This window comes from Motacilla alba, chromosome 3 (assembly GCF_015832195.1).
Source record: "Motacilla alba alba isolate MOTALB_02 chromosome 3, Motacilla_alba_V1.0_pri, whole genome shotgun sequence".
Taxonomy (NCBI): domain Eukaryota; kingdom Metazoa; phylum Chordata; class Aves; order Passeriformes; family Motacillidae; genus Motacilla; species Motacilla alba.
Genome location: NC_052018.1, coordinates 48,498,995 through 48,511,006, shown reverse-complemented (window position 1 = coordinate 48,511,006; position 12,012 = coordinate 48,498,995). Strand labels below are relative to the sequence as shown.

The window sequence follows — 12,012 nt, the reverse complement described above, 5'->3', positions numbered from 1 at the left end:
ATGTGGCATAAATACAGAAGTCAAGGAAAAGTGCTGCGTTGTAGGGGTATAGGGAGCTGATTAAGCTTTAATGGGCCATAAGCTTGACTGCAGAAACTCAGAACCTATTGTTAGACTCTGTTTATAAATTCGTTTTCTGTTAAATACAGACTTAGGGTATATATGTCCTTGAAAAAACATCAGAGGCCTGATCCACACTTGCATAAGCCAGTGCCAAAATTGGAATATTTTACTTCACAGGCCACTGTGCAGTCACCTGAAATGTAATTAGATGCCATCAGGCCTTGATTATAAGCTGATGGTTGAGACTTCCACAGCCTAAAGTCCTTTCCTGAACATTAGTATAACTTGGAAAAATAATGTTTTATTTCAAGTAGACATTGTAGATGTAGGCCATAAAATAACTCCAAACACAAAACATAGTCTTGCTGATCATCACTTTTTTGCAGTTGTATGCAAGTATGCAAGCCAACTTCTCCCAACTACTAGACACAAAAAAGCACCTGCATCTGAGGTGCCTTTGTCCTCCAGGTAACTTAGGAATGAAGGATTCTAAGGAGCATTTTAACAAATTTGGGAAAGAGGGTTCTGCCAGAAATTTGAACAAACGCCATGAGGCAGTTTTCCCTCAGAACACCTGGATGGTAGTGCATCCTGCATTATCATTCCATAGAAAAATGGTTTAAAAATACTGGAATTTTAACTTGCTCTCTATTCTTAAATCTGCCAAGTCTCAACAGAAACAGGTCCTTTACATACTATTTTTGATTTTTCCATGTGAAAAGACCAAGAGAAAGACCAATTGTCTCTGTGTTCCAAGAGACCATTTAGCCCTGTGAGATTCATACGTAGCACCACTACGACAGCTCCTAACCAAATTCTCCAGAAACTTCAGATTGTTTTCTTAGAGAATACAAATTTTTACATTGAGGTCTTTCTCTCCTTCTAAAAGATGATCCCGTAGAAGTTTGAACATTCCAAATCAGTTTTAGAAATAATGTGACAAAACTGTGTCCACTATTCCAATTAAGTTTGTAAAACAGATCTTGCTTTGTCAATGCAAAAGTTTGTCTTATTTTTATTTGACATTTTGTATCTCTAGAAACTGGTAAAGGTAGTAAAATTATCATATATTGGTATTAAATAGTTTGTAAGGTTGACCAGAGATTAGTTCACATATCAAATAAATTCTGCTCATGCTCTTGCCAGCTCAGTTTTCCAACAGTGTTGGCACTCCTTATGTGACTAGCCTAAATATATAGTCCCTTAAAGTACCTGCAAGCTATTGGTGCACAAACAAACAAAATCCCCTGCTCTAAACTATTTGAGTGTCTCAGGGATATAGCAATGCAGGAAAGGCTCAGAGGGCAAAGTCTGCCATAGTTCATGTAAACATCCTGTGGTCATCAGCACAGTCAAACGTGGAATCCAAATATGAAAGCCAATTTTTAAATACAATTTATGTACACAGGACATACCAGAAAAGATCTGGATTTAGACAGGTATAAAAAGGAAACAGGAGAAAAATATTCTAGTATTTTAATTTTGCTTTTACTTACTAATATTTAAGTAAGCAAATACATGCACCACAGGTCTATAGACACAGGAGGTCTATTTTCTGAAACAATAAGCTCTCTGAATGAACTAACATGCATTCTTGGTGAACTATATGGTGAACTAATATTTCAACAGACAAACAGTGTTATGTTTATGTCCTGAAATATGGACAATGTTTCAAGATTCTCAGCTTTATTTAAATATATTTCAAGCTGGTAAATGAAAAGAATTTCAATCAAAAAATAACATTCTCAATCTCATTCTTGTAACTTCTACTGAATTTGCAGATGGATCTTCTGTATATAAGGCTTCTTTTTGAATCTACTACATCGAAATCTAATACTGAAATCTATTGTTGGAAAAATATGAAGTATCTTTAAAAAAAAGGGAAAGCTAGCACGCAGAATGAGATTGCAAATATAAAGATAGAATCTCGCCCTTTTTTCTAGGGCAGAAAGGGATAACCAGATAGGCCATGCGATGGCAATAAAAACATTTAATTGAATGTACCAGATTTAATATTAAATGATGTGATGACACTGGCATAGATACCGTATCAAATAACAGCATTTATTTTAGCAACAGCTTCCCAGATTCTACACTTTTGGTTGTAAACTAATTTAGAGCAACCCTTATTTTCTACTGTTAAAAAGTCCTCCTCCTAATCATCATAAGATACTTTTCCCTAATGAAGACAAATATTTACAGTAGTTTTTAAACTGGAATCCAGCTTTTTGGAGGACAAACACAGAAGTTCTACAAGATATTTTAAAGAGAGATCTTGCTTGATAAGATCTCATGATAATCATACAATTCAGAGTCCATATCACAGTTTGTACTATTTGACATGGATAAATGAGTCTTTCCCTCCTTAGCCCATTTCCTATCCCCACTTTTACTTTTGTATGCAGCAGAATTACACTGGCGGAGTACCTGTGATCTGTGAAGATCACTGTCAATGGGTGCAGAAGCCATTTCATATAATCTCCAGCAGGAGCCCAATTTTAAATATTGTTTTTTCATCATTTAGTACAGTATCAGCAGGGAAACAGGAAACAGGATGAAGTCTGATCAGGCTGTCTGTCATGAGTTTAGGAGTCCCTGTCTTTCCTGGTATCTCCATATGTTTTTGTATCAGTTGTTTGGATAGTATCTCTATGCTTCACATATGAGTCTCTTTATATAACGCTCTTTTGGTCCTCAAAGCTTTGAATGCAAAAGCCTATTAATAAAGTTCATAAAAAGAGATCGTCCCTCATATTCATGTGGTATTCCTCCTATGGAGGAAGATGTCCTACTGTAGACATTGAAACTTGTGATTTGAGACAGGTAATACAGCAAATGTCACCTATAAAACTTTGTAGCCCTGATTTTCTGTTATAATAAAAGCTGACAGTGCATTAGCACTTTATTAAAAGCAAGTAATTCTGACTCTCCTATGTGACAATATAATGCTTGTAAAAATTCAATTTCAGCCAACTGAAATGAAAACTAGTCCATTACTAATATCAGGAACATCTAGGCTTCATGGACACAAGCTTATTTTGCATAAGTGAGAGAGTATAAAAATTTATATAGAATAATTTAGATTTCACAAGACTTCAGGATCATCAAGTCCAACCATTAACTCAGCACCATGAGTGAGTCCAACCATGTCCCTAAGCACCACATCTACAGGTCTTTTAATACCTCCAGGAATGATGACTCCACTCCTCCCCTGGGCAGCCTGTTCCAATGCTTGACAACTCTTTTGGTAAAGAAATTCATCCTAATATCTAATCTAACCCTCTCCTGGTGCAATTTGAGGCCATTTCCTCTTGTTGTATCAATCTCTACTTTGTAAAAGACACTGGAACCCACTCTAACTTCATTTCAGGTAGTTGTAGAGAGAAATAAGGTCCCCCCTGAGGCTCCTTTCTCCAGGCTAAACAAGTTCAGCTGTGTCAACTACTCCTCACAGGACTTGCACCCGCCATATGCACATGCACTCGCCAAAAGAATTTTTCAAAGTTTCAATTTAAATAAATTAAAACAAACCAGCAACATTTAAAATGCCAGACTTAATAAAACAAACGAATCCCTTATTTTTAAAATGAACTCAGACAACTTTTTATTTGTTCTGGTTGTGAAAGTCTGGATTTCCCCCATAGGCACCTGTTTTTAAACATGGACGTTTAAAAACAACTCTGCGCCAATTGTCCAAACCACAGCAGGTAGTATAGTCAATGAATGAGACTATTCAGCAGGCTGACTACATGCTCCAGTGGGTACACTTGAAAAAGTAGCTCAGTTACACCTATTTTTAACCAAGTATTTGGAAGATTCCCCTAATTATGGGATACCAAAGGAAGCTGCATGAACTTTTTCACCTTTGGGATAGCAGAAGTGGTTCTCATTCTTTTTTTCCATGGTTTCTACTTTATTCGCTGTGGTTCAGGGCACTCTGACAGAAACCTTGACTCCAGCAAGCACAGAGGTAGAGAAAGATATTAAATAATCTAATAAAAATCAGTAAAAAAATAGAGCATGAATTAAAAAAATGAATAAAAATAGTCGTCACTGGGAAAATACAACTACTTAGCATATTTACATTTCTATGTGAATGCTCTTTTTAAACAAGAACATCAGGTAGTTACTAAAATAGAAAGAAGACTTGCAGCAATTTTTAAAGACTAATGATCTACTTAACATGTTTAAAAATAATTTTAAACATACTGTGAAATTACACAGACTTACAGAAAACAAGCCTCCATCCTCCATCACTCCCAAGGAAGTCTGACTGATTTTAATCCAAATCAAATTCTTAAGGAAAAGTTTCATAAACCATTGTATTGACACAACTGGAAGTGCAATCAACATCAACCAGAAGGCTGAAAATGAGCATCTTCAGCTAGAATGAACTGGAAACCTCTTCATCTGGTTATGCTTAAGTAGCTCAAGAAAGAGTTTTGTGGAACTCCCTTGTCAAAATCCAGACCAAAATCTTTGCATTTACTCACGCTATTCAGTGACCAGGATCCTGGAAATTTAATTTTCCTGAACTGTGCAACAAGTTAACAAAATACTTCTGCTTTTCCTCTCCATGCAAGTCCCGTCATCAGGTCCATGATTGCATTTTTAAACAGAACTAGTAAAAATACAAAACTTCATATAATTAAACATCTACACTACTTAATTAGAAAAGCATTTGTAAAAGAAAGGATGAATATTTAATATATAAACCCAGCTTTGTCTTCTCAGTATCTTGAAACTGGTTGGTTTTCAATTAAACCCATGTATCTGATAAAAGTTTCAAATTAATTAATTCATTTAAATGATATTTGTTGTTTTTACTTTCAGAAGCAAGGGAGGGAGAAATAAAAATGAGGGCAGAATAAGGTCAGGCCAACTGGATACCCAAGGAAAACATCTTTTCTAACACCAGTACTTCTGTTTGGTATCTTTTACTCAGTTACCAGAAATTCTCTAAGATGGGTGAAGATTGTCTTCTTATCTTTATACAAGCCTAGTGAACATGGTGATAAACAATGCAGTGCTGTTAGAAAGCAATAATCAATAATCAATAATACTATTTGTCTCAGAGGACTGCTTCATCAAAAATTCATGTCAATCTCAAAGCTTTCTCTATAAGCTATGTAGAACACATCTTCTTTTGAGGTTTCAACATGGCTATTCAGTGTCCCTGCAAGTTAATTCAGTCAGAATACAAGTGTAAATATTTAACTGGGTGTCATCAATTTAAATACATTGCTATACTAAATAGAGCTCTTGTGATCAACAGTTACTTGAGCTGAACAGAACAAACTGGTCAGCAGTCAGTTTTGCAGAGCCAGAAAAAATACAGACCATCTTTCCATTACTACTTGAAAGGAGGACATTTACTCAACCACAATTACAAGTGTTAAAAGAGTAGAAAGACTTTAAGTCTATAAAAAGAGTACAACAGGACTTTAGGAGTAACAGAATTTGTTTTGCTTTGGTAGTTTAAAGAGAATTCTTATATCTCAAAATATGGATATAGATAGAGCTGCATGCTGCACAGCCCTAGACATTACTTTAGCAAGCCTCTTAATTTAAAAAGATGACATGCATTCTAAAACTTAAAATAAATCTTATTTATTTTTCAATTAGAAAGGTAAATATTTCCTTCACCAAGATGTTTTCTAGTCCTGTGCAGTCCAAGTAGCTAGCGTTGGAGTAGAAAATACCCTCTATGTAAATAGAATGTTACAATAAATACAAAACAAAACAAACAGCAACAAAACAAACAACCACCCAGATTTCCCACAGCTATCAAGTTAACACATTTTCCCTTTTCCTATTCCTTTGTGTCCATTTGACTGTGGGCAATAAAAAGCTGGAACCCCTCTGTATTAGCTTGGCCCATCAGGTTCAGTGGAACACTTTGTTGCTCTGCACTCCCACTGAGGGCTTACCTGGCTGCTACCGTGGGAGGATGAGAACACTTCTCACCACTGTGTGACAGAAAGGGATAGAGGACAGCTTTAAACCATGGAGTTGACATGATTTAGGAGTTTCCAAAGTACCATAAAGCATACCACAAACTAGAAAATCCAATTATTCCTTTAATTTCATGGCAGGCTTTCAAACTTCTCGTGGAAACTCTTAAACACCTTTCTTTGAAAACTTAAAATTGGAGACTGGGGAATTCATTCACCAGAGATGGTGCTAGAAGCTGTTAGAGTCCTTTCCAAAACTACCATATGTTTTGGGTACAAGCATTTTAATAGAAGAAAACTAGTCACAGACTAGGACATTCTTCAAGGTTACTTCAAGCAGGTAAGAAAACTGGACCTGAGCCAGGGGCAGCAAAAGCACTGCGTCCTGTTGCTGACCGTGTTTTGATTTTATATTGCCAATAACAAATTACTCCCCATTTTTCAGTCTACCTTTTAAATTAAAGGAAAAATCTCCCATCACCACATTTTTGACTCTTTTTTCTCAACTGAGATTACTAATCCAAATAAAGGGAGTAAACACCCCTCCACAGACCAGGTTCCTTGAGTACTATTTTTCACCATAAGCAGTAATTATAATCCATAACAGCAATTCTGAGAAAAAAGTGAGGATTAAGACTAAAGGCCAATAATTAAAAACAAAACATATTTTAAGTTAAAGCTGTGAGCTATTACTTTCAGAGAACTCTGTTATTTGAAACTAAGCTCAGGGTTTGTGCTTAGATGGTGCAAAAATTAAGATCACATACTCCCAAGTCAAAACAATAAATATATTCACACCAAGTATCCTCAGCATCAAGAACATATTTGGCCAGTTCCCAGCTACTGCAAGGACCTAGCTCAAGCTATTCTGGAGTTTTGCTTCTCAGCTATCTTTTTTTTATTGAAGGGTGCATGACAGGGAGTGGTTTATTGCTTTATTACAATTCATGTTTAATTAAGATGTTCCATGCCTCTTCCTTGCAAGGAGTTGCTTGTTGTGGGACTCACTCAAGTCACTTTGTGAATAACTTGCAGGGTTGTGGTGAAAGTCAGTTCCCATTTCCTAAATCATGGTGTCACTTCCATGCTAGACATTTCCACTGACTCTGTGGGAGTAAGAGACCAAAGCAAAAAGGGGTTTTGGAAAATGTGGGTAAGTGCACACTTTCCAGCAACATTCAACAACAATCTGAACATCCAGTCAGCAAATCTCATGAAACACTGCAGACTGCTGCAAATGGCACTGGAGGCTTTGACTTCAGTACCATTCATGTGGCCCATAGAGACTATTTGGAGTCTTTATTGCATTTAAGCTTAGGACTTCAGCTATTGCATCGCCATAATGTGATTACCTTTAATTGGGAAGATGCAGCTAACACACTACTAAAAAGAAAGTTCTGAAGTAGCAGAATGGATCAAATTTTATTCCTGACTATTACATTTGTGGGAAGGAGGGAGTGAAGACACCTTCGTTTGTAAGCAAAAACAACTTTCTAAATGTGTAACAATAAAACAAAAGCATATGATGATTTGTGTTTTGAGAACAGCTTTGCAAATAACCTTTCTAGTTTACAATGTGTTGTTACTGTAAATAGAGATACACAAGTGTGTCTGTTGCACATATTTTTGCAAGGGCAAATACACACCACAGCACACCTTTCATATGCATGCTTAGCACTAAATGCATGTTAGTGCTCTGCCAATATGAAACAGCCACAGCAGCAGGGAAAACATACAAAACCTGTAAACTCCAATTCCACCTCAACTTCACAGACCCACAAAAAACAAAACCTCAAGCCAAGGAAGTGGAGTAGGATAGCACAATAGGGTGGAGCTCAGGTTAATCACAAGGACAACAGGTTTGCCTGTATATACCTTTTGACCCCACAATCATCCCTATTTATGCAGACACACATAGAGATTATTCACCTTCCTGCCCAGAGGGAGTGAAGAGGCAGGAAGTGAGGCTGCTGGGCAAATATCAGTGTGAATTATTGGTGCTTTTGTAACATAAGTGTGCCTGCTTTGGAGGTATTTATGAATTAGGCAAGAAATTAGCACAAAACTGTGTGTGCATGGAACTGTCGCCTGCTGTTCTTAACCAAATATTATCAAATTAGCAACAACCACACTCCCCACTGAAGGCTGTATATTTAAATGCTTTAAAAAATCAAAAGCTATTTTTGGATTTATACAAACCAAAAAAGGGTCTGGAGCTGTGTTTTTTCAAGGAGGAAATAAACTTTATGCCCATATATTTGCTACCTCTGTCAGAAGTGGATGATTGGATCCTCATTTGAGTTTATAGAGACTAGTTTTTAAAATAAAGAACCTTGAGAAGTTACACAAAAAACCTGAGGACAGAGTTTCTTTCTCTGAAAGACTAAAAGAAACTGAATACATATGTGGGAGTAGAAATGCCATCTCAGATATGCAAACTCTCTGAAAATCACTGACCAGATCACACATGCAAGCTTAATGGAGAAAGCAGGCTTTAGTCTGAAGACCCTTGCAGCAAAAGGGGTTATTTACAAAAACAGTACAAGAACAGTGTTGTTTAGAGGATGGCTAGGAAGAAGAATAGAAGAAAAGAACTATTCAACAATACATTGAATAAATTATTGTACTTATTAGTGTAAGTTAAAACATTAATCCAGTCCTCTACTAAGCAAAGGTATTAGCACAATTGGAAGCAGAACAGACTTGATGCTCCATTGGTCCCTTTCAGTACAGTAACTTGTGTTCTAGGATGTTTGCCATAATACATAAAAGCCAAAAGAGCTGAAGAGTGTGGAATTAAACAAAGACATGGAGCAGGTAAAATTCAGCCCACGTTAACCTGTCATTCCACAGGACAGCCACAGGGTTCAGGGCCACCAATTCAGTCTTTTGGTTGGAACAGTAACAGGTGTTCCTTCTGTACCTACCATGCATGAGAATTGACAGTAGTACACATTATTTATTAGTGTACCTATAACTCCTACAAAATTGAATACATATATGAATATCAATGAAATCTGTAATTGGCAAAAGTTTCAATACACAGATAAATCATTGTAGGTATTTTTTCTTAAAGCAAAGTGCACTACATATTTAATTTTACAGTTTCATCCTTAATCAGAAAAGTTGTTTCTTGCCTCTTACTTTAACCTTCCATTTTGAAAGATTATTCAGAGTCACAAACAATTAAAGAACTGAGAGTTACTGTCTATTTAGGACTGAACTTCAATAAAGTGATGTTGAATCACTGTAAGATTTATTAAAAAACAAAAGAAGTTGCAGTCTGTGGGTACAGTTCATTAAGCAAGACCAGTTTAACAAAATCTCTTAAGAGCTAAAACTATAACCAGGTTTGATTCACCACTAAAACCAGCATCAGTTTAAATTTACTAAACTGAAACTCCCAAACATCTCCCTGTATTAATATTTGCAAAATAAAGCAGGGTGGATTTCAGTACATTTGTTACAACTGGACACAATGAAGTTTTCATTCTGTAAGGTGAACTCACATTTCAAGATTTCATAATACATAAATATTACTTGCATTATATGTGTAGTAGTGTACCTCAAACATGAAAACAGAAGTCTAGAGATATAACATGAAGATAATATCCTAAAATAACTACATAAAAGTAATCAGGTTCTCTGACAACTCCCTTATTAATATCTTAATTGATGTGAAGTTCTTCACTTGTATCCCAGGGAACAATTACTCACATAAGTAGTCTTCAGTTACTCACATAAATGGTCTCTACAAACTTTAGTGGGGTTACTCCTGAAAGTAACAGCTCACCAAAGTTCAAAATGTATAGGTCTTTGCTTAAAACATTTACAGAGAAATTTAAATGAACACTTGGAATTACTAACCTTACTTACTCGTTTATGATTTTTCCCAGTGTTGCCTGTATCAATTCTTAAAACAGAGGGGACATAAAATTTTAGGAAAAACAAGTTATGAGCAATACAATCTCATAAATAATAAGAAATCCAACAAAATAATGAGAAAAAAACTGACAAAAAAAACCCTTAAGAGAATCTAGGATGACTGCCCAAAATAGCTCTCCCCCACCCCTAAAAAACACACTTATACACACAGAGGTAATTACTCCTTACAGATTTTGGGGGAGGAGCTTATGTCCAGCAGTCACCCAATTAAGGGGAAAACCAGATAAATACCCAAGGGTGGCACTGGAAATCATCAGCTTCTGCTCACTCACCAGTGGCAGAACTCCTCCTCAGTAGAGGAGGATTCACTCCTCTACCACTCTGCATTGGAGCTCCACAACATTTTGGTATGTCATGATTTCATTTTATTCTCCTTGGTTTTTGAAGGTAACTTCAGGATGCCTGTTTTCTGTCTGGGGAGGGAAGAGGGTTGATATTTAAGGGCCAGTGACAGCATCCTCATGCCACTGGAGCTCTTTGTAAGGCTACAGGTAAAAACCAGGTTTCAACCTTGGTGAGATTTTTGCCACTGATGCTGAAGGAACCAGGACTTCATATTTCATTTGCTACAGTATTAGACAGAGGTAGTAAGATCATGGAAGTGTTTACTTATTTTCACTGAAAACTCTTCTTATTTTCAGGAGTCTTGGTATACGGAGCTCCTGAACTTACTTTGGAGGTCTAGTTAAAATAGTCACTCTTTCTGAATACTGTTGTCTTGAATAGGCTGCCATCCAATCAAAATAATTCTTTTCCTAAGAGTGAGACTATTGCCTCTAATCTATCTATGCTACAGCTCCATCATTCAAAGTGATAGCAATGCTGATTCCCTTTTTCTTAGAGCATTTTTCAAAACTAGTGAAAGCAGATGGAAGTAAGCACAAAATATTGTTACTTTTAATACCAATAATTTAAGAAAACTCATTCATGCTCCAAAACCAGAGCTAAACAGCTTTTCTTTACAACAGACTTTCTCTACCTTTTCTAACACAGAACAAATTTGGAAACATGCATTTACAAGTATCTTTACTGCTGCTGTTTTGTCTGAACATTGTCCATGGTGGTGATGGATATTTTTCTGAGCGATATCAGAAACAATCTAGCATCAAGGGGCCACATTTTCTACCATACAATGTAAAGAGTCAAGGTAAGTTTACTATTTTTTCATAATAAACTAACACAATTATTCCTAGAGGTTCAATACATGAACAAAGGCTCTTTGCTTATACTACTAATATTCAAATTTCGCTAAAAATTTAGGTTTATTGAAATATTTTTTTTACTGCAGGAAGAAATTGGTGGCTCTGGAGTTGCTTCCTACTGACAAAGATGCACACCTGTCAGACAAATGTTTTACACAATAAACACCAAAGGCATATAGATTCAATAGTGGGAGTAACACAGCATGATTGTGTACATAATGATGTATAACATGCTAATTATTAATTTCTTGATTCAGCACTGGGGTTTCTAGCAACAGACCTGTCACCTAAAACCTACCTACATTCAGGAACAATTTTTACATATTTTGTCATGTTATCTGTATGCAAAACAGACTTTAGGTGTGAATTTAAATATATGTATGATAGCATGGGCAAATGAAGACCCACTTAAGGCTTAGAAAGACAAAATTATACATAGTTGTACAGATGTGTAATAAACTTCTATATAGTTTTTCATGAGTGATTTAAGCTTATGCTTTAATTATCAGGATAAGCACATAGTTATATTTAACAATTCTACCTTTAGTATATTTTAAAAAACCCTCTTCATTGCATAAATCGGTCTTATGGCAGCTTGGATAGGCAATACATAACTGCATGCTACATTGTTTCATCTTATTTCTGGCTATCCTCTCTGTCCCTTTAAGTTGAATAGGGACAGACTTAAGTTGATTATTTAAAATTGTCATCACTAAAATTAAAAGTAGTCAATCTTACTTGTCAACACATTACCCCCTGAGAATAGCATTATTTTCCTTCAGACATCATCAGGCTATTCAGAATAGCTTTTTTTTTTTTTTTTTTTTCTGTATCCCATCTACTTTTAG

General features: G+C 35.9%; 2 protein-coding genes across 4 annotated transcripts in view; one reads left to right on the top strand and one right to left on the bottom strand.

The window, feature by feature from the left end:
• NT5DC1 (5'-nucleotidase domain containing 1) overlaps positions 1 to 12,012 on the bottom strand; it is a 128,005-nt gene that overhangs the window by 93,580 nt on the left and 22,413 nt on the right. The window lies entirely within an intron of this gene.
• The window catches only part of COL10A1 (collagen type X alpha 1 chain), a 30,414-nt gene that overhangs the window by 8,867 nt on the left and 9,535 nt on the right, over positions 1 to 12,012 (top strand). For 2 of the 3 annotated variants that reach the window (XM_038131498.1, XM_038131497.1), the window contains one exon: positions 10,956 to 11,109. In XM_038131498.1, the coding sequence (XP_037987426.1) occupies positions 10,971 to 11,109 (139 nt within the window). In that variant the 5' untranslated portion in view covers positions 10,956 to 10,970. Of the gene's footprint in view, positions 1 to 7,135; positions 10,310 to 10,955; positions 11,110 to 12,012 lie in introns of those variants that run through there. The other variant, XM_038131496.1, reaches the window with a different exon arrangement.